At 44.3% G+C, this 26,957-nt stretch overlaps 2 protein-coding genes across 4 annotated transcripts in view; one reads left to right on the top strand and one right to left on the bottom strand.

The window, feature by feature from the left end:
* lpin1b (lipin 1b) lies at positions 1-21,393 on the bottom strand. Of its 2 annotated transcripts, XM_030404535.1 has the most exons (21): positions 21,298-21,393; positions 20,068-20,379; positions 11,132-11,335; positions 10,618-10,713; positions 8,508-8,806; positions 6,896-6,997; positions 6,681-6,804; positions 6,225-6,570; positions 5,805-5,898; positions 5,081-5,265; positions 4,884-4,977; positions 4,591-4,660; positions 3,893-3,985; positions 3,760-3,809; positions 3,509-3,647; positions 3,254-3,402; positions 2,930-3,016; positions 2,672-2,824; positions 2,423-2,537; positions 2,227-2,330; positions 1-1,791 (listed from the first exon to the last, which is right to left on the bottom strand). In XM_030404535.1, the coding sequence occupies exons 2-21, from the start codon at positions 20,140-20,142 to the stop codon at positions 1,626-1,628; spliced, it is 2,745 nt and encodes a 914-aa protein (XP_030260395.1). In that variant the 5' UTR covers positions 20,143-20,379; positions 21,298-21,393; the 3' UTR covers positions 1-1,625. The 2 variants fall into 2 exon arrangements, with proteins under 2 accessions (XP_030260395.1, XP_030260396.1); XM_030404536.1 differs by lacking the exons at positions 20,068-20,379; positions 21,298-21,393 and adding an exon at positions 14,447-14,696.
* Positions 21,336-26,957, top strand: part of gpatch2 (G patch domain containing 2) — a 10,612-nt gene continuing 4,990 nt past the window's right edge. Inside the window, exons 1-7 of one of the 2 annotated variants that reach the window (XM_030404538.1) lie at positions 21,336-21,492; positions 22,346-22,589; positions 23,799-24,349; positions 24,629-24,693; positions 24,993-25,190; positions 25,811-25,931; positions 26,791-26,830. In XM_030404538.1, coding sequence (XP_030260398.1) covers positions 21,443-21,492; positions 22,346-22,589; positions 23,799-24,349; positions 24,629-24,693; positions 24,993-25,190; positions 25,811-25,931; positions 26,791-26,830 — 1,269 coding nt within the window. In that variant the 5' untranslated portion in view covers positions 21,336-21,442. The remainder of the gene's footprint in view (positions 21,493-22,345; positions 22,590-23,798; positions 24,350-24,628; positions 24,694-24,992; positions 25,191-25,810; positions 25,932-26,790; positions 26,831-26,957) is intronic. The other variant, XM_030404540.1, reaches the window with a different exon arrangement.

Here is a 26,957-nt window from a genome sequence, read left to right on the forward strand (position 1 = left end):
CACTGATGTACCAAGGCATGTTTATTGAGTTTGATTACACCGATTCAAACAGTGAACCCAACTAAAAAGAAGGAGTGGAGGGAGTAAAAGAAACCAATGATTCATACATGTATGTTTCACAGTTAAGGCAAAGATAACATACTTTCAGGCTTTTCAACTTTTTTTTTTTTTTTTAAGCTCTTTCATGGAAAGAATAATAAACGTGTCAAAGCATTATGTACACACACACACACACTCACACGTCCTCTTCCATAAACATATTCACGCTGCCCTCATTAATGATACGGTTCCGGTCACCATGACTCCTGATCATTTATGACCTCATGCTATCTTTTGGATTATAAGACACACAGATACCTTCACGAGTGTCGGCTACTAAGAAACAGGTCAAACATATCGTCCTCTGAAGCTGCAGGCAGTCTGATAAGGATTTTCAAGGGAATGACAGACATGCTACTATAAAAGGAAAAAAAAAAACAAAGGGTATATGTCGAGCTACGTTTATCAGTCAGCATCTAATCAGGTGAATACATGAAATATACTTAATGGCACTTATGGAAACGAGCAGAGGTCTGAGGGAGGGGAGCAGCCACGGAGATTCAACGATCACCGTGTTACTGTGTGAATACATTAAAGGACGTCTCGTGAAGTCGGACACAGAAATGACACTCGGATCACAACATGTACGCGCTGTGCGATTTCAGTAGAAAAATAAAACATGATTCTCACAGATTTGACAATATGACCATTTTAAAAACGTTGTGCTCTCTGTTCTCGCATCGGCAAACAATAAATATTCAGTTGTCAGGATCCCTCGTCCTCTACACAGTTTAACATCAAGCTACAGCGGACGATCATACTGTCTAACTATTACTGGCTTCAAACAGAGTAATAGATTACACACACACAGTAAAAGTGAAGCTGCACGTCTACGTCTCCATGTGGGCGGAGGGTGCGTAACAGTCTTTGAAAAAAGTTCAGCGTAAGAAAATACATTTCTACATGGAGTTTTTTTTTTGTTTGGCACAAGTTGAAGTAACTTGCTCTCGGATTTTTTTCTGCACAGTGCGGCCGCGTTCTTTATGATTGTGAACAGACGCCGTACGGATATTAAAAGGTGCACTACGTAGTTTTGGGGGACGTCATTTTAAGATCTTCATTGACTGATTTCTTTCTTTTTTCTCCGAGAACAGCTTGTTTATCCAGATATGCAAAATAATATTTCCAAGTCTGTATTATGACCTCATTAATATAGTAAATATTCTTCTCCAAAACTACGTAGCGCCCCTTTAAACACAGTTTGCAACAGTCTGAATAAATAGACTAGAAAGTCTAGCTACTGAAAAAAGACGTCAACACTCACTCAAATATCATATATGTGCTAAGCTGCCTGAATAAATTACTACAATTTCTCATATACATACATCTAGTCAGAAGGCTTCGGACGCCATCTTTTCGTAAAAGTGCTCTATATATCCATCTTGTGCGTTTAAAGAGTTTCACTCTCTGCTGTGCACCGTCCTCTACAAAAGTCTTCAGATTCACATCCCACACGTGTAGCCATCCGAATGCTACATCTCAAGCACGCCATCAGTCAGTCGCTGCACTCAGCAGGCCACAGGTAGTCAGCTGGCAGTTTGTGGAGGTGTGTTTCCGTGGTGCTCCACCCGGGGGAGCTGCTGCCTCCAGTATGTGAAGTGGCTGAAGGTGTCCGAGCAGGGGAAGTCCGAGGAGGAGGCTCGCACCTTCAGGGGGAACACGTGGTCCACCACCTCGCCCAGACGGACGTAACTGGAGAGAGGAGAGAGAGGAGAGGACAACATCAGCGTCGGCTGATATTCACCTCGTTGACTGCTATCAGCCAATCAGCAATTAAGAAGACATCCACCAATAACGGAGGTGTTTATCTGACGTGTTGGATCAATGTTGCACATTCATGAGCTACTGGCTTGTGACGTCCCTGCCTTCAGCTTGTAAGGCTATGTTAGTTCTTATCTTAAAGGTTGTTTCATAAATGTGTATGCTGCCTGTGTGCTCTCTAATGACTTTAAAGTAGTTCAATTATTTCTTTGTGTGCTCGACAACAACAGCAAAACGAAATACACCAAAAAAAGCTTCAGTATCTGCATCGGCTATGGCTAAATTTTTATTTTAAACATTAATGTTGGGCCCAGAATTATTTCTTTTCTAGTATTTATGATCATTTAGACTGGATGCAGGACTCACGATGAGATGTTGGTCTTGGCGTGCTCCTGCACCAGCTCTCCTTTGGGGTTCACTGTGAAGATCCTGTTCAGAGGCACTCCGACTTCTTTATAGGAAAACACATCCTGCAAAATGTTCATACGAGTGTTAGAAATGTTTTGCATTTGCAGTTGGCCTGATCTGACCGTCGACTGTACCGTTTATAACGTGTGCGTACCGTTGGTCTGTTTCCAAACGCTGCGTAGAACGGTTGTTGGTTGGGGTAGAAGAGGTTCTTGATGTCATTGAGACACTCCACCTTGAATTTCTCTGGCTTCTTCTCGATCACCTCCCTGTAGACCACAAACAAACACGCCACAGAGACAACAATGATTAAGATGAGATAAACAGCTCTCTTCTTACATTATTTTACTCTAATTTGCTAATTGTGAAGAAAAAAATAAGTGTGCTTGTGAGAATGAGATACCTGTGCAGAGCTGAAAAGAGGCTGCTCGGGCTGAGCAGGACGGGGCCCATGGGGAGCATGGTGCCCCTCTCGTTGACCCAGTGGAGGTAACCTCGGGTCATGTCAGCCATGCCGATAGCTCGAGCTGAACAGTACAGGAACTTGTAGCCATTTCTGACGGAGAGAGAGAATAAGCCAACAAATTAATAACCAATGAGTTTGCTTGTAAAGGATTTTCAAGTGATCTGTGCCTTTTTAAATTAATAAACGAGCGCTTACTGGCTGACTTTGTGGTAGAGCTGCGCAATGCCCTGGTGGGTCCAGTCTTTCCCCAGTGTGGGGAGGATGTGACCCAGTGTGTCGGACCTGGAATGACATTCAGACGTCTGAGTACAGGCTTTTTCTTTATTGTTAAGAAATTTACATCTTTGACGGGCAGAAGACGTGGAAGAGGGAGATGGAAAGATGCAGTAATGAGAAGGTAAAGGCCATCCGTTCATTCTGCCATTTAGTTAAAGGTTAATTCTTGCAGGAAGCTGTGTATTAAATCTAAACTGCCTCAAAAGGAAGATGTACAAGTATATATTCACATGTATGATGTACCTGGTGATGGTGCCATCTATGTCTGAGATAATGATCTTGTCGTCCCAGTTCCAGAGGTAGATGGTGCCCTGACAGCGGCAGGTTCCCTGGTACTGAGTGGTCACGCTGAACACAGCATCGTTGGGACCGTCCTGCAGCTGGAGCGACAGCTGTGTGCGAGACAGAGAAAGAGAGTGAGAAATAATATATCAGGGTACAAAACGACGAGGGTTAACAAACTTAAAAATGACAACGTCTGCAAAACAAACTCCTCACCAGTTGCTCTGATGTCAGTCGGAGTGTTTTCTTATAAGACACGCCTCCTGGTGCGAGCCCATGCTCTGATTGGATGCTGTTGGAGCCCTGGTTGGATGCTCTGTGGTCTTCGTCACTAGAGGAGGACTCTTCTTTATGTCTAGCATCGGACAGATTAATAAAGGATATCAGTTAGATGTCAGTTAGAGGTTTGACCCCCCTGCTAACTCAAAGGAATATTTTCTGGACAGCCATGTTTTGAGGTTCCTCACCGGTTTGCCTGCTCAGCAGAGCCACAGGCCCCACGCTCAGAGGCCGAATCCTGCAAGAGGAAATAAAACTGAGTACTTAACAACTGACATTTAAAGCAGTAATCCCAGTCTTTAGGTCTGCAGGTGAAATTACCGATTTGGAGTTGCTGTTTCTGCCTCGCCAGGAGAACCACCACCTCCCTCCTTTCTTGGGCATCTTCTCCTTCATGATGTTCTCCACGGCGGCCTGGAGCGGAGCACACACAGCACCAAAACAAACGGAAAAAAAAAAAACCACACTTAAAAAACTGAAGCCAAACCAGGCCGTAAATCAACAAACAGTAACACAGAAACAACAGCGTGTCTGAGGTTGGGATGAGGAAAAAATGGGAGGGTTCAAAGCGTTTGACTGAAGCCAAGAGGGGGAAAGTATAGTAGGGAAAGTAAAAACAGGAAGAGCAATGATTGCCTTGACGCACAGAGCTGTAGCCGAGCACGCCGGTCAGACAACAGAGGAGAAATTCAAAGGCTGAGTGAATATAACTGAGGCAAGAAAACTAACGAATGGATGGAGTTATGAAATAAGGGGGAGGGGAGCAGAAAGGAAGACAAAGTTTAACTTGTGCGATTAAAACAGAGGCTCCAAACACAGAACATTTAGATTGCAAGTTTATAGTTTGCAAAAGTATGCAGCGTAATGAATGTAAGGAGGGGAAGAAGTATAAGGGGCCCAGGGATGCAAACATACAGGATGCAGTACCATGTTCGGTCAAGAGGGGGAGCGGTATTCATGTAACACAGCCAGCCCACAGCTCGAGTTCTAAGTGTCTGCTCGGAGAATCAATTTCTCACCTTTGGCAGCGGTTTCTGAAAAGCTTGCATAGCCAGCATGAGCGGAGCCGCAGTGCTCCAGTTATAGTACCTGAGGGAGAAAACAACATATGTTTTTATCAGTGCCGTAACTGTCGCAGAAAAAAAAAAACATTCTCTGTCAGCCGAATGTCTGTGAGCCCAAACAATCCTGCGTTTAACTGCAGTTTTTGCTGCAGCAGTAAATCAATACAGCATTCAGCGGATTTTTAAACTGCTGCTCTGCTATATTTAGACACAAACTTGATCTTTCTCCAAGAAGTGGAGTGTCTTACTTGGAGCCAATTTTCACCACCAAGTTGGGGTCGTCGATGATGGAGGGGTTGTCTGCGAACTGCTGGTAAGAGATGATCTTCTCGTGGAACTGCTCTGTAAGCACACACACACACACACACACACATTATGTTCAATCTCCCTTTTTCCTACAGCTGACCACAACAGTGTTTGTGCAGTGTCAGAGTGAGAAACTCACCTTTCGTGATCTCCCTGTTGTCGGTGAGTCCTCCACACAGCGAGATGGTGATAGAGGGCAGGTCAGACATGGGGTCGCAGTAGCTGTCCACCCCGCTGTCCCCACCAGAGCTGACCGACTGTGGGGACAGGCTGGTGCTGTGGAGGCCCGGGTCCGACATGCTCCTCACCGCTGTGCCACCGTCGCTACAGAGGAGAGGAGTTATATTACCGTTAAGCTGAGCCATTTCAATGCCTTAAAGGTCCAGTATGGAGGATTTAGTGGCCTCTTGTTTCCTGATTTTAGGTTGACAACTTTGCACCTGGTCAGGAACTACAGATGAAAACTGGCCTCTTGGCTGATTCTGGCATATTTACAGTAATGCGCATTAATATGCTCTGTCCCTGAGAAATTCAGGGGGGTAAATACATTTAAGGCTGCAGATTGCAACCAACTGAACACCCCTCGTCTCACTCTCCTCCACAGTGGCTGCTATAAATGGAAAAAGAAATTTGAGAGGCCTTCTTCAGGGCCAGTGTTTGTTTTTTTCCTGACTCTAGAAACATTGTTGAACTCTGCCACAGAGAACCTGCTCCCCACTCATTCTAACGTAATGAAAACACAAAGATTCTTATTTTTGGGTGATTGCGCCGTAATGAAACCATATCTATAAATAAGATTCCCCTAAAACATACGCAATAGTCCTTTAAATCTTTTATTGAATATAAATTGTGACTCTACATACCTCTTTGGGAAATAAAGGGCTGCCACTTCAGGTTCAAGGTCCGTGATGTCATCCAGGTAAACTCCATCAGATCCAAGATGGCGGCTTCTCTTGTCTGCAACAAAGCAACGACACCATTTAAATAAACATCTTCACCTCTTGTGTTTTAACAGATACAGCTTTGTTCTCTTAATAAAATGCAAGAAATGGTATTTGGTTTGTGGTGAACCTCAAAAATGTTGTGCAACAGCGGAGCCCTGGGTGTGGTAATCAAGAGTAACCATCATTATATTTAGAAAGATCTTCCATATTTCATTTCTTGGTGATTTAAACACCACAAACTAAATACCTTTGAACCGTGTCCAGCAGTTCTGCGGACTATTTAAAACCTCAGTAAATCAAATGTTGACGATGTCACTGTATTGTCGAGCGACATATCACCTTTTCTCTTGGATGGAGAGTCCGTCTTGCCCGGTTGACGAGGCATCGTCTCCTCCATGTCGCACATCATTTGAGCTGCCGCGCCTCCAGCCGTCATGACCTGCGTCTCCGAGGTAACCGTCTGCGACTCCATCCTCACGGATTCCGTCTCCATCCCGACTGTGACGACCCTCTGCTCGGTGGTCTGCTCCGTCATGAGCAGTCTGAGCGGGGTTCTTTCAGAGCGGGGTCGGCATTGTTCTGAGGGCATCTCGTGAGTTATCACGCGGAAGTGCGTGCTTTCAGTCACGGGGATGGACACTGGGCAGACTGGTGGAGGGTTGGGTTTCTCTTGGAGGAAGGATGGCTAGAAAAAGGAAAAATTATGCATTACAGTGAGAAAGAAACTACTAGTACAATTTATATACAGTATGGAGTCTCTCTGTGTTATGTTTGCACAAGAGAGGCTTTGGTTACCGTGGCAGCCTGTGGCAGCTCTCCCCACGCCCAGTGCATGGCCGGATTCTGACTCTCTGCATCTGACGGCTTAGTCATCAGCTCAGAGTCACTCTTGGGAGAGGTGGGACGTGAGTTTCCAGGGCTGGGAGAGGAAAAGGAGATTAAAAAAATTAAAGATCTGTTTCTTCTGGATAATAACATGCAGGTCATCATGTTTTGTGTGGATGACGCACCTCTGAATGGGGCTCCACTCTCCATCTGAGCGGGTGTAGATGCCGGTCTGTTTGAAAGAGCCGCTGGTTGACTCGTCTCTTAAGACGTCTCGAGATGAAGTCCTGAAACACATACATCATTTTTTTTTACTGTATTTTTAATCTTGTTAAAGGCGCCCTATTAGATTTCATACTCTAATAGGGGGCAGCGTATCAACAGGGTAGCTGCTAATTGCTGCTAACTGTAGCGGCTGCTAACTAGTAAACTCAGTTAGCCGTGCAACTAGTGGTCATATTAGCTCGACTCTGCCCGGACTTGGAGCTCGGAGCATCAGGGTAGCGTTGGTGTTGTTTACTATCAGACAATCACCTCTTGAGGTACAAACTGACTAGGGGCTAGCTGGTTAGCATGCTAACTTCAGTAGATATCTTTGCAACACAAAACATAGATGTCCCTGACTTTATGTTAAAACTGTTTATTTTTTCACTTTGTGTTGATAATTTTAGGTGGGTTTTTTTTTTTTTTTTTCAGGCATAGACAAACAAAAACAAGAGAGAAAACGTTATAAATTATGTAAAAATCGTACATTTTGCACCTTTAATGTTCTGTTATTGTAACTTTCCTCCCACCCAAACACTTTCTAAAATGTCTTTCAACGCCCACATGAATTGTGCCTGAACCTGTCACATTCCACCTGCACTTGTAACATAACATGTCCTGCAGCTACAATGTTGTCACACTGTTTAAGGGTTGAACACTTGTGCAAATCATTATTCTTGATAGCTGAAACTTGACAATGCAATCAGATTTGATCGTAATAACATTCAGTTTGTCAGTTGATATGAAAACAAGCATTAAAAAAATCAAACGACACAGTGTGTTTGGGCCAGGAATGCAAAGCAGACTGCTCATAGATAGACGGAAGCATGATAACGGTTTGTTTACATCTACAAGCACCTTGTTTACCATCAGCTGATGGCTGTACTCACTGAACATGAATGAAACAACCATCCTAGTGTTGTTTTACAGTAGACTTGAGCCAAAATTTAGCTGTAATGTATCCCCCAGTCACGTGCAGAGGTGAAAATAAATCTGTCATGTTGTCTTTTTTTTACAACCGCAGCTGTATTCATTCATGATGAGTGGAATTCAACACACAGGTATCCTATAGCTGCATGCCTGACCTGCTACTGGTCTGTTTCAGATCTAAAGCTGCACACCAGAGGCAAAATTACAAGTTGACAGTTTTCTCCTGTGTGCACATGCACTCTGTAACAACAACAACAACCACAGTGGAGAAGATATTTCCTCTTTTCACACGCAAAGCTTCTTCTTTTTCCGTCCAGCAACAAATCACCCAGCTAAAGCGGCGTTTTCCATGTGGTTCTGAGTTCGAGCCACAGCTGGAGACCTCTCCATTACTTCTGTTTAGTCTTGCCAGTTCCACTACAGCTGCTCTCACAGCTCATTTAATTGATGTATTATACTTTTTATCCCTCTGCCGCGCTGTCCACCCTCCTCCATCCTCCTCCCCCCTCCCTCACGTGTACCGCTTCTCCTCTTTTCTTGCAGCTCACATGCATCTCATTATTATTCCACTGCCTCTTCCCTTTTTCTCTTCGACCTCCTTACCTGCTGCTCTCCCTCTCCGTGCCTTCGTCCGAGCTGATGTCTATGGTGAACATGTCCTCGTCCTCCGAGTAGTCCCCGCTCTCCTCCCTCCTCACGCTGTCCGCCCGAGCCTTCCTCCTCCTCTTCCTCCTCTTCTTCATCATCATCATCCCGCCGCCATTCTCTCCCGCACTCGCCGCTGAGCCCAGGGTCTGTATGGACGGCCCCACGGAGCTCTTCTTCCCCATCAGAGAGGAGCTCATCAGGAGGGCCCCGTCCGACATGATCGGAGAGGTGGCCAGGTAGGACGGAACCACTTCCTGTTGTGACGGGAAGTGAAACAATGAACAAATCGTTCGACGTTCTTCCTGTTTGAATTTATGTGAAATCACCTGACTTGTGCTAAAGGAGAGAGGTAATTTCTCAAGTGTGTGTTTGAGTCACACATTATTTTTGTAGCACTTTCTAAAGCTAGGGTTTAAAGTCCATCACAGCTGAAAAGAAATGTTGAGAAATAGGAACAAATCAAAGCAAGGAAGCCTCGATAAGGATTTAAGATACATCAGAAATCCATGCAAAAGAGTTTGGAAGTATTGCTTGTATCCAAACAGGCTCTACAGTCTTGCCATAAACTGTTAGATTTCAAGCAAATCTGCATTTTAAAGGAGCACTATGCAACTTTTTAAGGGGCCTTTAAACAAACCAAAGAGACGCGTTTGTGTGTAAACATCAGATCAAAACTATTTTGAGCTCTGTTGGGATGAGAACAAAAACAGTCCGACACATCAAGAATGAAGGCCCTTATCTCCAAAATTGTTTTAAAAGTTACGCAGTGCCCCTTTAATTTATAAGTCATGACCTATTTTTAAAATTCTGATTGCATCTCCTTGCAAAACAAAGACGGATTTGTGCTGCAGCATGTATAAAATCTGACTCTGCTGTTGGTGCTTTGCACAGTTTTTGGTCCGAGGCAATTGTATTCAATCTTCAATCGCTGCCAAACTCTCCGCAGCCTCGTCTCCTGCGAGGAGACTCTTTGCCAGCGAAACGAAAACAGAAATCCGAAAACAATCCAAAACAGAATCTGTTCTTCAGTTCTGTGAAAAGAGGCCATTTCACCTCCTTCTAGGAAAGGAAAGGGCTTTCCAGGAGGGTCTCCTGCTGCCCACACAAGGGAGCATTAAATGTGTCAGTGCATGTGCACGTGTGTGCGCAGGCATGTGGAAAAAAAGAGAGAGCTGGAGGAAAAACTGGAGCAGCCTATAATCATATGATTTGTGGTCGGACAATGCTCCCTCACGTTTTGCTTCCCTGTGCCAAGAAAAAAAAACCTTCAGAGACACAATCCTCCTCCCCTCTGCGCTCGTCCAGAACTGGGAATCTGACACCACTCTGGGGAGAATAAATCACCCACTTCCCTTGTTGGGGCCGGCCCCTGGGCCTCTGTAGTTCGCCGCTTGTTTACGTCTTTTAGCTTCACAGGTCCTAATGTGCATACAATAGTGAAGAAACATTTAGAATCATGCCCCTTGTGCTCTTCCAGCTGTAAACATTGGAAAACCTAAACAAAACACTCGATGTTTCCAAGAACTGTGGAAAACTTTTTTCTTAGTTTTCCATGAATTCTGAATGTTTTCTGAATGGTTGCTCTTCACAAAAGGATGACCAGTTTTAGAAACTGGATGGATGTTTCATTTAATCTATGTAGCATGTTTCTTTGCAGGAAAGCTCCTCTCCTGGTTTATCTGCAGTTATTAGGCAACAGCACCTAATGTAGGTCACAGAGCCTGAGTTTGTAAATGCTGCATTGAGGACTCACTGATGAACAGAGGAATGCTTTTCAGCAAAAAGGGAAAGGAAGAAATTCCTGGCGGCTGTGCCAACTCTGCACACAGCATGACCTTGTTCAAACTACTACGACAGCGTGTGAGGGGGAAGATGGTTGGGTTAGTGCTTCTCGATTGTAAACATGGGTGTGTCTGGGTCCCAGCGCGTCATGAGGGCGGATGATGATGTGTGTTTTCGTTTGAATCTTGTTTTCACTTGAATCGGCGTGCGCCATTTAATGAAACGGTTGGTATTACACAACAGTCTGGAGCAATTTACAGGGCCATTTAAAGGTCGAGCATACCTGATCATTTTCTGTTTCCTGCACAAAGAATGCTTCTCCGTTGTCCCCAAGTTTCATATGTAGGTCCACCGGTTCTCCGTTGATCTCCATATCCACCTGGACGAGAGGAGAAAGGGGTAAAAGAGGAGGGGAAATGAGGGGATCGTTGGTAACAAGACTTGACAAGCCTCAATTCTCAATCCTGTGTCCCTTAAAGGTGCAATATGTAAGAACCACTTGAATTCATACTCTAAACAAATTTCTGGCATATCACTAAAGTAACTACTAATCGCAAGCTAGTCAGCGCAGCTAGCCATGCAGCTAGCGATCCGGACTGGGAGCTACAAGTGGTATTAGAGGCAGGGACGGGCCCAGGCTAGCTGGTTAGCATGCTAACTTTACTAGCAACACAATTTTTTAACTGCAAAACTCTTATTTCTTCACATTCTGCTGATAATGTTAGCTTTTCAAATGTTTAAAACTCTTAGATATTCCAGCTATAACTTCAAAGGTGGATATTTTTTGGCCTCCGCACCACTTTCTCTCGGGAACGCAGGACGCCCATCTTGCCGAAGCGGACGTGGAAAGGCGAGCACTGCAGCGATCCATCGGGCTGCCTCACCACGATGACGTCAATGCAGCCGGAAAGGGTGGCGGGGTTGAGGCCCCGGTAGAGCTCCTTGACCTGGACGAACACCTGGCCTGCCAACTGGCCCACGTAGTTCATGGTCTGGCGGGTCTGTTGGAGGGCACAATGAAGGAGATTGACTTAACTCTTTAGCATTTATAAACTACCTCCATACCGAGAGGTCTAAATTTGCAGCTTAAACCACCAAGTCCTGATCACTAAGCTCCAGAACACTGGATGTACCCATACCTCGGAATCAGTCACCCTTCAAACGCGAGGGTGTTTATGAAACGGCATCTGCTGTGCCATTCTTCAGCCTGTCAATCAAACTGCTGCTGACGTACAACCCTTCTTCAGGAGGAATGGGGGTGAAGTTATTCTAATCCTCTCTGATCTGAAGTCAGGTTTTGAGCTGCCCTACTCCTTGTATGGCTAAAGAACGAGGACATGGAGGCTGGTTACTGTTCAGTACTCTTGTAAATTGTCCCAGGACAGTCTGTGGCCTACATACTGTCGAAAGAACCTGTTGCAGCTGCGACCTTCCCACACTCTGCTCCTGTTCCTGATAAGTCCAGAAATCCTATCTGACTGTTTTCCATTCAGCAAACCCCAGACAACAAGGGGTCAAAGGACAAACTATGTTTGTACGCATGAGGTGAAGCTGATGTCAGAACCCTCCATGGCGTTGACTGGCTGAGGTTAACCGAGGCTTAACTGCAACAGGAGACCCGGGCGATGCATTCACAATGTGAGGACTGTGAATGTCAACAATGCAAATGTCTTTTGAAGGTAACGGACGCGATTACGCGAGCACTACACTTTAAATGAATGAACGCATTAGTCTGAGTATGTGGATCATTCATATTTGCATCCAACAACAGCTGCAGACCTCAGAATTACACTCCAGTATCACCTCTGCCAAGGTGGTTATATTTTCGCCTGTGTTCGTTTGTTCATTGACTGGTTGGTTTGTGAGCAGGATTAAATAAAAACTACTGGATGGATTTCAACGAAACTTGGAGGGAAGATGGGTCAAAGCCCAGAATAGACCTCATTAACCTTTGGTGTGGATAAAGGGACGAATCCAGGAGTTTCTTTCTCACTTTGTTTAACAATGGGAAATTGAGGGTTTGTCAACATTTCCGTTAATTTCTCCCAGAATAATGATCCGATCTTGATGAAAAACAAATCACGCTTATTTAGGTGGCTGGTATCTATGAGCGAGTCCAAAAGGAGACTGTTGGGCTTTGATGTTTTATCACATTACGTGCATCACTTTCAGTTTTGCACAAACAGTTCAGTCTTCAGCGCTCATTTGGTTTCTGATTAACAACCCTGGATTGTTTTTGTATTCAAATGAGCACTTTTAGCAGTATACAGAGCTCTTCAACTTATATTTGACTTATTTATGCCCAAAATGTCCCCTACAATACTTTGATTCTCCTTCCCTGATTTAGCGATGTTTCTTTGTCCGTAATTTTGGCTCATACGTGACTTCCTGTTGATTATTTTCTAAAACAGGCAAAGTTTACTGCCCAAAAGCATTCACGGCGGACATTCAGAAACAACTTAAATGTATGGATGGGTTTTGTCTATTCTGTCCTGCTGCATGTTTAAGCTCCTGTCTCCGTCTGTATCCTTTCAATTTAACACATTTTCCTCATTAGTCGTGACAGCTCAGCTTGAAAATAAGATGCGCTATACTCTTTTTCTGTCAGTGGATTCTGGAATAAGGATCATTATCCACATGAGGTGAGGTAAAGCAGGTGAGTAGTGATGCCACATAATGACTAGGTTATTCAGATTTCGAGGATGCAGGCACAAGTGGCAACCCGTGACGGATCCCATTTGCTTCCAAGACACCTCGGAGTATGCAGCTGTCTGGTAACAGGAAGAGGAGGTCTGACCTTGGCTCATTTGGCGGTGGGCCCCCCAAAAAATGATGGCAGGGAAGTGAAGACATGTTTGGAACAATGCCAAGCATATTCCCCTCTCCCAGCACGTGAGCGTGATGAGAGGCCCCTCATAGAAGAGGACGAGCTCTAATTTTAGATCAGCAGGAGACATAAGCACGCCTGAAATCTTCTTATAGACGACCTTCACCATCTTTAATTATTCATTTCACTTTTCACTGAGGCATCCAGTTACAGCTACTGAGCAGCGAGCGAGCTGATTTGCAAAGCAGAGGGCTTTTGGTGTGTGTGTGTGTGTGTGTGTGTGTGTGTGTGTGTGTGTGTGCACGAACACTGCAACACACATCCAAAAATAGATTTACAGATGAGACAGAAAAAAAAAAGAGGAACAACGTCTCAAAATGCTGACAGCACCGCTTGGTTTTTAAAGAGGAGTGGTGGCGGATGAAATCCTTCCCCCCTCATTTGCTTTGAAAAATCCTATTTAACAAAAAACAGAAAAGCCACAGACTCTTGTTTAACTGTGGTATGCTCATTAGTTTAATGGATTTACATGCTTCAGTTACGAGGATTTCCTTGTAGGCTGGGATCTGGCTGAGCAACTCAAGAGACAAATACTTTCATTTTCACCATCTTACAACACAGACATGAAACATATACCTCTAAAAATATATAATCTACACCCCTGCTGATCATTTAATAAAGTAAAAGCCTCTGAGACAAGTTATTGGAAAGAGTCATGACAAGACATGTTCTTGTATCCCAACCACACTTTAAAAGGGGCTACTATGTAGTTTTGGAAAAGAATTGTACAATTTAATGAGGTAATCATCCAAACTGTAGATATAAATAGATACAAACTAAATAAATGTGTTTTTTTTCCCCCATAACTGAATAAACAAGCTGGGGCAAATAATGTCCCCAAAACACTGTGTTAATCTAGAAAGGTGGCAGGGTCCGCCACATATAAACAAAATAAAACTGTATGGAATTGAGTTGTCCTTTAAGGTCAGATGATTAACATTAAGAAAGTTTGTTTTTTTTACTTTGTTTAGGCTGAAATCTCTTCTGATTAACATGTCTCTCCCCCCCCCCCCCAAAAAAACAACATAGCGCCCCTTTAAAGAGAAAGACATTTAAAAAACCCAATAGGTGAAGGTAAATAGCTGACTCAGAACATTACAATGGGACACGTTTAAAGACAGTGAGCACACAGAATTTATCATTAAAGATAAGTAAAACTGTGGGCATCGATCAGACAGGCAGGTGCAGTCAAATAATGATAAACATGATAAAAACAGCCTCATACCTTCTGGAGCTGAGTATGCTGACAGCCTTTACCGACACACACGGGAGACTGAAGCGTCCTTAGCGGTAAATATCGGCTAGACAACACATTATAGAAGCGATATTCCACGATAGAGGTGCTGTCAGAGACCCGAGCTGCTGTCAGAGACTCACGGCGGACGAAAACACGGACTGTGTGAGCCTACAAGATCCTCATCTCTGCCTCCCTGACTGTCTCTCTACTGACTCTCTGACTCGGCCGATGACATCATGAGCAGCGAGGTCCCGCCCGCCGACCAATCAGCGTCGAGCTGGTGAGTTGTGAAACGCATCGCTTCCGTTGCCACAGTGGCAACGCGGCGACAGCTGCTGACATCAATGCTTCAAATCAGTATTCTCAAAGAGTTTGTCGTGTTTTAAGGCGCATATTTATAATCATGTCACGTAAAAAGAGCGATAATTATTCGCTGCTCTTATCAAGTCGCGTTAAACTTGTCACTGGATGTGTAAATTGGTGACATATGGTGTAAAAACGATCACATATAGACGCTATATATACATTTTGGCACGACTTCAGTTTAAAGGCCACCGTACCCGGCAGCAGCAGCAGCTGTGACGGCGGGAATCGGCGGCGCTACGTCATCGCTTGAAGTTCCCTCACTCAGGGTGATGCAGTGAGGTGATCTTCTCGGCCAATCACAGGCCTGCATGGGAGCACATGCGATGTGTGCAGTGTGAACCTGAGAACGGCTCCCGAAGCTGTGTCTGGAGGATGTGGTTGACTGGTGGTGACTTTACACTGAACTCACCAGGAAGAAAAACCTCATGTTGTGTCAGTTTACCAGCAACACTTAGAGATTTACAGAGATTTTGATTCCACGTGACAGATTATAACACAATCCTGATGTAGATGTACATTTCCTTTAATGATACGCTATATTAATATAAAGTTTTGTCTATTTGAGGGAATTTTAAAGGCGCACTAGAAGAAGTTTTAATCAGACAAGAAAGGTCTTCATTGACAGATTTTGTTTTATGCCTCAACAAACCAAATAAACAAACAAAAATCTTTCTTTGACTGAAAAAACGGAATAAAAATACGACCTTAAAGGTGCTATTTGCAAGAAAAGTTGATTTCTGAGTCTCTTTCCTAACTCTGGGATGGTGGCCAGCAGGTCCTACTGTCCCTGAGCGTTCGTTATTCTTTGACGAGTTAGGAATGAGACTGAAAAATCTACTTTTCTTGCAAACAGCACCTAAAAGTACAACACACGGTTTCACTTTGTTTATATGTGGCGGACCCTGCCACCTTTCTAGCTTCACACAGTGTTCTGGAGACCTTATTGTTTGTTTATTCACTTATGGAAACAGAGTTTGCATTATTACCTCATCAAAAATATAAATATCAAATTCTGAGTTTTAATTTCTTCCTCAAAAATATTGTAAATTATCTGCCTTTGTGTGTGTGTGTGTGTGTGTGTGTGTGTGTGGGAACACAGCCAAAATCCTTTCACTGGAAGACCCGCCCACTCCGGCCCAAAAATCTGACAGACGACACGTTACAACTGGGTCACGTGCAGCTCCTCTACAACCAGAGCCAGTTGTGGTTTGTGTGTGTGTGTGTGTGTGTCTGTGTGTGTGTGTGTAGGTGTGTGTGTGTGTGTGCACATGGGACCTAATTGTTTTTCCACACTTTGAAGCAGACTCTCTAGGCTAGACCAGAGAAAGAAGAATGCGAATCCTTGTGAGGGTTTTCTTTTTTCCCACCAGATACGCTGAGCTCTGTGTGTTGTTATCTGTGCGTCGCCCTGCAGTGTTCGCCCTGTCATGTCAGATTACGCTGATGAGAATTTGGTCAACAAAGTTAAAGATAAAACCGAGCAGAAACGAACGAAGGCTTGCTGCTACTGGTTGATGATTTGTCGGATAGCGAGCAGCATGTGTCACCATGTCGCACTGATCAGAGTCAGAGCTGCTGTCTCATCTTGTTCTTGTTCTGCTCTGGCTCAGTTTGTCTTTTGTGGTTTTTTACAGCCTGTATGTTCAGTTTCAGGACCAGTTTGTTTTCCTGAGAGCTTTGTCTCATTAAACTGTCTACGCCTCATCGACCTCTGCTGACATTAAGCAGTTTTATGAATGACAGATTGGCTTTTACGACATGACAAGTTATTTTTAAATGTAACATCTGCTTTTTTCGAGGTTCAAGGGGATTCATTGATTGCCATTTTACAACACAGGGTTGTACAACAAGGTGTGTAAAATGTATTTCCTTTTAGGTACACACAAGTTCACAGCCTGAGGAAAGAAGCCACTCCAGTAGTCTGGTTGTTCTGCTGCGGATACTTCTGTATCTTTTGCCAGACGGCAGCAGGGTGAACAGACTGTGGTGTGGGCCACATTAGATTCTCTGTGATGATTCTCAGGAACCTAAAACTGTTTGCCTGCTCAGAGACAATCAGCTCCTTGTTTTTGCTGAAGTTGAGCAGTAGATTGTTCCCTGTGCACACCTTGAGATTTTCGACTCTCACCACTGTTTTTATATTGGCAGTGTCGTCTGCTGACTCAACAGTACGGTTCTCTTGATGTCTGGGAGCAAAGTCACGGGTGTACAGTGTGAACAGGAGGGGGCTGAGCACAAAGCCCTGGGGATTTCCGGTGTTGAACGCATGAGCTGGAGGAGGTGGGACTGCCAATTAGAACAGTCTGCGGTCTGCCTGTGAGGAAGTCTGATATCCAGTTGCAGAGTGTGCTACTCAAGCTCTGAGTATTAAAGGTCCTATTTGTAAGAAACGCTGATTTTTGAGTCTCATTCCCAACTCGTCACAAACACTGACGCTTTGGGATCGGAGGTTGGGTCGGCGCCAAATCAACTTTGCTCAAAAATAGCACCTTTAAGTTTTCAGTTTCATGGGCTGAGATCACGCGGAAGTAAACAAACAGCGACCTGTGTCGCCATTCTATTTCGTCCTCATTAGCCAATTCAAAACATCTCTTCTTCTGTGTAGCTAAAGTTTCATTAAGCCGCTTTTAGTGGTAACTGACACTTTTGCCACACCCTGGACGCACCGTGTGGATCGCATCACTCTCATCCCTGTTGCTCCTCTGCACTAAACAACTACTAAAGGCCAACGATGTTAAAGGTGCACTGTGTGGTTTTGGGGATGAAATTTCAATGTGACCGAATAAACAAACTGACCTTAAAGGACGTCACAGCTTCATACTGTTACACTTTGTTTATATGTGGCGGACCCTGCCACCTTTCCAGTTTCAAACAGAATTCTCAGCACCTTATTTTCCTCTGAGAACAGCTTGTTTATTCAGTTATGATAACAGAGTTTGCATTATTACCTCATCAATAATGTAAATATGACCTTTCTGACTTTAAATTTAATCAAATTAACTACGTAGCACCCCTTAAACCCTGCAACCCTTCTTTCAGAAATTTTATTAAATGTGTCAATCCTGATTGCAAAGCAAATACAGTTCTCATCGTCTACTAACTGACACCATTATATCCCAAAACCAGCAGTTGTCAGCGCACGCCGGCCATGCCTGAGACACAGGCTTGTCACTGGATTCTCCAGCGATATACGAGCCACTCAGCTGTCCTCAGACGGGATTCTGAGAACTAGTTGCTTTGCCAGGAAGAGCTGAGCTCACACGCTGCGCTCCTGGACACCAAACAGCACATGATAGCATTTTTTAATTTTTAACATGTTTGGTCGGAGCCGTGAACAGCATCATGCTGCGACAAACAAGATGACGTACGGACGTGTCGGTAAACAACCGAGCAGCGATAATCAGCTTTCATTTTGCATCTTTAACGTGCATTCACACAGATTTACAGCACTCAGGTCCCGGGAGCTTGACCTTATCTAGCACTTTGCACCCAAGATTCACCCGTCCTGCTCAGAGGAGAGTGTCGGCCTGGTGTGGTTTCACTCAGTTCTGAGTGCATGTATTTGCAGATATGAGCTGACTGCTTCCTTCGCACCAACCAGGCTGAAGTAGGGCAGCCACTTGTTTGCTCTACACTCATATACCTGCCAGGAATAGTAAAGCGATTTTTTTTTTTTAGGAAGTTATTTTGAATTTGCAAGAGAGAAAAACATTAAGTATTGTGCAAAAACCACACTGTCGCACCAGGCAACAGCTCAGCAGACCACAGAGGTTTCAAAGAGCATTCAGTTTCATTTTTCACACTGAATAGGAATTTGCGTTTGTGTCTTTCAGTTCAGTTTGTTTGTTCAGTCACGAAACTTAAGATATTTTGTTTGTTTAGTTTGTTTATGCATAAAAAAAAAAAATCAGTCAATTAAGTTCTTTCTCCTCTGATTACAGCTTCCTCCCAAAAACTACGTAGTGCGCCTTTAAAATGTTTGCACCACAAACATGACTATCTCCTCACACATCACTTCAAAACACCTACAAGTACAGGTCATTCTCTTTGGATGTCCTTTTAAGTTGACTCAGCAAAGGGCACGGAGCCTTTTCATTGCATAATCACTTCTACACGGTTGATATCGAGGCCTCTGATTGGCTCAGGCTAGTCTGGCCTGAGAGTCATGAGACCCTGGACAGAAACATTAGCTGGAGCTGCCGAGCTGTGATACAGAGATTAAAAGGGAAAAAAAAAAAAAACTCTTTGTCCTTATTAGAGAGGGATTATGAGGGTAAGAGACGGGTTTAAATGACCTCTTGGGCCAAACATTGTTGGCTTGTGGCTGTAAAAAGAGGCGAAACTGAGATGGACGTTTGTCGTTCACGCAAGATTTAAAATGGGGATGTTTGAAAAGGAAAGCATCCACAAAAAAGTTTAAGGGAGTTTTGGGCACGAGTTCCTCAAAAGATCACATGATGAGTCAACTTAAAACGACATCCAAAGAACTTTTTGTTTCGTGATGTTGCAATAAAAGGCTCAGTGTCATACATGACTCATGAGTCTGTGTGACACATTCTCGTGTTCTTCCGAGGAACAAACCCTTTTTTCCAAATACCCAAAGACTCACAAAACCACAGAAGGAGTGAGAATATCACCTGATCCATCAGGCTATCCCTCCACCCCGCGACTCCTCTCGGTCCCCTGGCCCCTCACACCCTTTTTCTCTCCCTCTCCCTCCCAGCTTTCAGCGGGCACAGATCGTCTTACAGGGGGGAATTACTTGAAACGCCCCCCTTGTCGAACCGTCTCTGCTGTCCGAGGAACCGGCTAAAAGACACGTTACGTTTCCAAGATGCTATTTAAGAGCCATTTTACCTCAATTTAGTCATTTTTCAAGCAGAAATGTCACACATAACTGTTTGCAGCTACTTAAATATGAGGATTTCCTATTTTCTATTGTCATTTATGATAGTAAAAGAAGGGTTTTGGGGGTTTGGGGCTGTTACTCGGACAAAATAAGCAATTTGAAGGCATCACTTTGGACTTTTGGGATTTTCTGATGAACATCTCTCACGCTGCTTTTTGAGATTTCATAAAACAAAAAATAATCAGATAACCTTGAAAACAATCAGCAAATGAATCAATAATGACAGTAATCATTCGCTGCAGCCCTCACCACCATGTGCTCTCTTTCACCCATAATGCATGCTTAGTTTTTTTTCCTTCCACACATCATGCAGATGATCCACAAATGTCTTTACCCAGCTCCAGGTGGTGTCAGTGGCATAGTGCTCATCGGCCTCGTAAAAATCGTCACCATCCTCTACTGATATCATGATTCCATAATAAGTTTGATCGCAGCTGCGGGTCTCTGGTCTCGACAGATGTGAACTCCACAAGTCCTGGTTCTGGTCTGGTAGCTCGCGTCTTCACTCTGCGAGCCTGTCTGGTGTCTGACTGCCGGGGTGCCAGTGGACAGCGTCTTACTAATTTTACCTGGGCCCTCTGGTTGGAAACTTGATACGTTGTCTGGAGTGGTCATCATCCACCGGACCCTCTGACTTCTCCGGCATCTGAGGAGGGGGACACCTATTAGGATTGTTGTTCAGACTGTTGGGCTTCCTCACACGCCCGTCAGGCGACAAATGACCTCATCAAAGAGCAACACATGCCCGACTGTTTTATCCAATGTGTACATTTCTCATTAGTTAACGCACAGACTCTGACACCTGTTGTTGCTATTGAGCGATGTTGGTCACGGCAGTGCTGTCACTGACATGAGAGCAGAGCACCTGTCACTTGGGGTGTACTCCAAGTTTCTCTGGTACCAAGCAACTCTTCCAGCGACCACAGGAACTGATACGGCTCCTGGTGTCACTGATGGTTCTCACCTAATGACCTTTGGTGTATAGGTCATGGGAGGTAAGAAGAGAGAAATTTGGCCATTTGGCTGCTTGCAACCATGGCAGCCACCTCTCCTGTCAGTACAAGTCTCCACCGCCCTCTGGTGGTTAAACTAGGTAAAAACAAGCAGACTTGGAAATAAGGGCCGAGGGTTGCCTTCACTTGCAAGGTTGGAGCTCCGACTTACAACCACTTACTGAAGTTGTACAGAAATGTTGCACTGTGGTAGAAAATATCAACCAAATGTCTGCAAACAAAATTAATCATCCTAGTCACATATTCTTAGAAGTGATGGTCGATCTGCGTTAACCAAAACTTACATTCCCCCTACACTTACGGTTTGGCTCACTTTTTAGGCTTACAATGTGTTACATGTTTTAAGGTCACGCTAGATTTAGTCGCATAAGGTCCATGTAGTAGAGTCAGTTACATGCAGTAGAGTAGCAGTGTCGCACATGGGGTCAAAATATTTTATGAAATTCACCAAATATTGTAAATAACGGGAAAAAAGTGAATTAAGTGCTGCTGCGCTCCCGTGTCACAATGGCAGCTGTGATTTACCGCAGCACATGAAGGCAGCATAATACCTCTGGCTGGCTTCACGGTGTCCTCCTCTTGTCGCATATTGATCCAGCTAGCTGATCGTTAGCTTTTGTGTCAGGATGTTGTCTGCTGTGTGTAAATGTATGTCCGTTGTTTCTGGCTAGAGGTACCTGGCATTTGGCGGCTTTAATGTTCCGTGCAGCTAATTTAAAAACCATCGGCAAAGCGGGAACCGGCTGGTAGGTGGTCTTTGAATTCACTGAGACGTAACATATTGTTCACGTCCACTCCACTTTCGTGAAGCCGCCGGCTAGGGAGCTAAAGCTAGCTATGCTAACAGCAAATCTTATCCGCATATCAAAGGGCTTCATTGGTGTTTATCTTCCGGCGACAGACGCTTGAACTACCGCAATCAATAGCTGCGAGTCTTGGCTCTCAACGGTTGCTAACTATCTTCAGTGATAGTTGAACGGTTGTTGTTGACTTAGCTGGCTAGCAAGACAACGTTCACGCTAGCTAGCTCATAAAGCTAATAACAGCCAAAACAGCTAACTTAGCTAACTAAAGCCTGGAAATGTCAAAGCTCATTTCAGAGGAGTTTGCAAACGACATCGCAGGCTCTTAAATCAGACCTCTGAGGAAACATTAACGTAAGTACCGAGTTGCACAAAGAAAGCATCGGGTGCTGCGTCCCAACTTCACTCAACGGAAAGAGATAATGTGAAAAATGTGACTGATTATCTGGCTAATTTGAGTTTCGCAACTTCTCTTGATTAACCCAGACGTTGATGATGGAAGCCAACTCAACAGCCACAGTTTAGCTAGCTAGCCAACTAACTCTGCGTTGCACAGATTTAGGTCTGTAATGTCAATCCTCCAACAGTAATCTGCCCATCAACCCCTACAAAACGTACACACCCTGACTTTTTTTTTTTTACGGCCTGCTATGTCACCAAGTCTCCCAGTAGCACCCATGGCTGTCCTGCACACACTGCTCATAGCTCCAGTTAAAGCAAGCTGATGTCCTGAATGCCTATAAGTGTCCATGCATGTTTCTAACCAAGAAGTATAACCCTTTGTCCCTCATCTCAGGCACTTTCGCCGGACGATGGACGAGCTGGTCCATGACCTGGTGTCAGCACTGGAGGAGAGCTCCGAGCAAGCGGCCCGTGGTGGCTTCGGTGACGGCGGAGACCACGCACTGGCCGTCGGCTGTCTGCTGAAGAGGCAGGCCCGGAAGCGGAGAGGCCGAAAGCGACGCTCGGACAACCCGCACCCGCCGTGGGAGACAGGCCACCTCAGCGAGGGCTCCGAGTCCAGTGTGGAGGAACACAAGGTGGGTTTGGGTGGAGGACAGTGACTCGGTGTTTCCAGACTGAAAATGTCCATGAGAAACACTTATAACGCTTACTGTGTTATTTCAGGGGGGTGCTAAACATAGGAAACCCTGCAAAGAAATGTCATTATTAGATCAAGAAAGAAGGAATACAGGTCTCTTAAAGGGACAATTTGTAAGATAAGACTAGAATTGTAGTTTAAAGGTGCACTGTGTAGTTGTTAATCAGAAGGAAGAGATCAGCAATGGCTGATGATATGTATTCTTAAACAAACCCAACAAACACATTTCCGTTGTTGTCTTGACTGAATAAACAAACTGATCTTAAAGGACAGGGCAGTTTCATATCGCTCTACTTTGTTTACATGTGGCGGACCCTGCCACATTTGTAGCTTCAAACAATGTTCTCAGGACCTTATTTTCCTCCGACAACAGCTTGTTTAATCAGTTACAGAAAAAAAAATTATATTTCTGAGTTTGTATTATTGTACAATCTGATTTTTGAACTTTTAAAGCATTCAAAAAAATAGAATGCAAAAAACAATAGTGGTGAACTGATGTCTTCTGAACTGATATCTGGCAAAGGTGCCCTGCTCAAATCAGCATGCTAACCAGCTCGCCCTGGTGTGTCTCGTCTTGTGAAAGCAGCCAGTTCACTACTTAGTCTAAAGTAATCAAAATAAACCCACAAAATGTCAAGAAAGGAGATATTTGACACCTATTTTACTTACTAAACAAAAGTATTTATTTAGCACTTTCTGAATTCAAGTGTCACATCACCATTTGCTAATGGGCCCCGTAGCTCACTGGCTAACGTAGCTGCTTACTAACAGCAGAGAGTCGCTCCAGCAAAAGATCGTTCAGATGGCAGTTTTGTCGCTAACTTTGAATTCTGGGCATTTTTAAGAAACTAAACCTTTTAATCTGGTCTAATCCTGTAATGTCTGGGTCTCTGTATTAAATTGGAAGTGCCCGCTTAGTAAAGATTATGTTGTTTCAGTGGTTATTAGGTCTCATATTTGGTGTGTTGGCCCCATAATCCATCTAGAGTCTCCTCAATACCATCCAGTTTAAATTTGTCCGTGTTAAATACAGTTGCCCTCACTCAGATATCGCTTTGGCCTAATTAACATCCTCAAGTTTGTTCAAGTTTCTAAACTTGGCATTAGAATCACAGTCTGGTATTTCCCACACTGATGTTTGTTGCAGGACTACCGTGCCAGCACAGGGGGTGTCTCCGCTGCCAACAGCCACGCCCGTGACAACAGCGACTCAGATGAACAGCTTGGCCCTAAACGGCGCACCCTCCTAACGGCTGACACGGGACGAAGCAAGCGCCCGCTTTGGCCGGACGACTTGGGCGTCCTGGGCTCGGCAGAGGGAACCCGCAGCCTCAGAAGGAGACGGAAGGTCAAACGTATGGCTGTAGACCCACCTGCAGAACCAGAACCTCCCTCCACCACCATGCTTGGGCCCCCACCTGTCCCTAAAGCACGTATTGGTGGCAGGCCACATAGACCGGGCGCAGGTGAGGGCAGGGGGCCCATGGAGCTGTGTGGAATTGGACTGGTTGTGCCGGGGGGAGGGAAGAACAGGGTGAAGAAGAGGAAACTGGCCACCCACAGGCTGGGAATGGATGCTGCAGATGAAGGGGTGGTGGTGGAGAGCGAAGACCCAATCTGTTCTCCAATGGAAGGGTCCAAAGATAAGATGGAGTTGGAGGAGCAGAAGGGCTCGGATGAGGACATGAGTGACAGGTGGTTAGTGTTTTGACTTTTGTCCTTCTTTCATGCCCTGTGTCTCCAGAACTCCTCCATCTCCTCTTCTGTGTGCTGCATTTATGAGTGTGTGTGACACTGTAGGTCAGTGGGTAAGAACTCCGACAGATATCAAACATCAACCATTTTTTGTGTCGACAAGAAATGTTTGTTGCATTGAGTATCAAGAACAATCAATACCAAAAGTTGTGGAAGCTAGCTAGGTGTTCTTCTAGTAGACAACTGTTGACTTCTTATTGAACATGACTCTTTCTTTTTCAGCGAGACGAGCAGCGTCAGTAACAGCAGTGACGGAGGCCTGTACACCAATGATGAGGGCAGGCAAGGTACATACTGGAATTATTGTTCAAAATCCAAACAAGTGTAATAAGTTGGTACACACTATGTTGGTGTATGTACACAAGTATATAGCGGAGTGACGGCTGTTATTTCTACATTTGGTGGAATATCAAAACATGTCCCTGTAACAATGGCTGCCATCAAACATTTAAGATTGCAAATATTAATTGTTGATGCCGTCTCAACTCAACATAAACACAAGTGTTGCAAAAATGTTGAATTCCACTATAAATACATCTGTATCAGCGCTCATGAACCAGGGATCACACACTGTTGTTTCTTCCAGGTGATGACGAGCAGAGCGACTGGTTCTACGACGGCGAGCCGGGCTCCGGTTCAGCACCCGGAGGTGCGTGTGGGATAGCAGGAGTGGTTCCCTGGTGGGAGAGGGACACGGGGTCAGAGGAGCTGGACCTGGCTGACCCAGTCTTCAACAGCATCCTCACTGGGTCCTTCCCCCTCATGAGCCCTGGAGCTCAGAGAGGTAGGCTGGAGACGATGCAAACAACATACTTAAAAACAGCAGTGTTAAAGAAACACAGACACACTGGCATTAGATTAATATAAAATATATATGATAGTTTACAATATAATCATATGGATTTTGGGGCCAGTAAAAATGTGCAGTTAGACATTTTACAATGTTTTTGTAGTTTCTTTTATGACCAGCAGGAGGCAAACATGTCACACAGATAGAAACCAAGACAATGTTGAGCAGTGTGGCTGTACAGTCTTGTAACATGGTTAAATGAAGGGAATGAAATCTTCCTATGACTCTAAGCAGTACAAAAATGAAATATGTATCAAAATAAGAGTTCCCCGATCAGTTTTAAATATTCCATCATCTCATAGAATACAGTCCATCTTTAGTGTACCAGTAGGTGTAATAGGAGTTAGAGTAACCCTGGGCCACCTCATAGTTAAAGCTCCCTGTCTCTGAATTAGTGATATCTTAAAGGACCCTCACTGTCATGTCTCCCATCGAGACTAAAGGGTTGTTCCGGGCCCCACTGCAATAAATGTGAAAATGATCAAATTAATCATATCCTATCAACGATCACGTCCTGGGTTTGATTGCTTATGATCCTGCGCTGTGTTTGTCAGGGTTCCAGGCCAGGCTGAGTCGTCTCCATGGAAACCAGCAGGCGTCTGAGGCGGGGCTGCAGGGCAGCTCCAGTCAAGGCTTCAACGACAGACTGGGCAGACAAAGCCAGGACTCCCATGAGTGAGTCCTTTCTTCTTTTTTTTCAGTTTGGACTCCTCTGTTATATATTTAATATTCTTTTTTTCCCTGTGTTTTTGGTTATTAATGAAATTATTTCAGTTGCATTGTATTTTATGAATGATGCAACGCTAAAAAAGTAGGTGAGACTGAAAAGAAAGCAACAGTTTTAGTCTAAAATCAATTCAAATGTACACAAATTTGGTTTGCAGAGAGCAGGGTTAAATAACACACAGACAATAAAATATCTTTGAATTAGTTTTAACACATGATTACTTAAAAGTAACCTGAAACACTAGTGTTTCCCCACATATATACTTTACTTTGGTGGGCGTCCAACAGTACATTTGGCGACCCATCATGGCATATTTTTACATTTCTTTTCTTTTTATCAGTCTTTTATCTGCAGTCTATTAACTAGTGTCAATCTGCCCTTGCTCTACCCTTCCCATCTACATGCACTGCACATACTCTGCAGAGAAACGCATATGTACACAGATCACGGCATACGCTAAAGATATATTATTTGACGTAGACATGCACGACAACACAGGGAGTGTTCTGGGAAGTTTCGTGGTAACACTGATTTCATCGTTTTTTATATCCCTAATGCACAGTTGTCACAGTTTCTGCAGACTGATCAATTAAAAGTATTTTAGTGTAACTCCAGTCTGAAGTCTAAATGCGTTTAATGTTCCCAAGTCTGAGAAGGTTCTTGGGTTTCTGTGAAAGTTGGATGGAAAAGAGCCAACAATTCACTTGGAGACAGAAATGATAATGAATCGCAGTTTGCTTTCTGTCTCTGGAACGCTGCCTTGACTGGAACTAAAGGGCCAGAATGACACTATTATATCTCCGACAGGCCTTGGTTCAGCTCGGGCTCGAGGAGGGAACACGGACAGGTGAGCCACATTTCTCAACTTCATTTCTTCCTTTTCAAATGGGGTGAAATGCAAAGGTTAGATTTTGATCCATTACAAGGACCCAGCGTGGTTGGTGTAATAAATACAGTAGCGCTGTGCCATTTCC

Source organism: Sparus aurata, chromosome 22, assembly GCF_900880675.1.
Source record: "Sparus aurata chromosome 22, fSpaAur1.1, whole genome shotgun sequence".
NCBI lineage: Eukaryota > Metazoa > Chordata > Actinopteri > Spariformes > Sparidae > Sparus > Sparus aurata.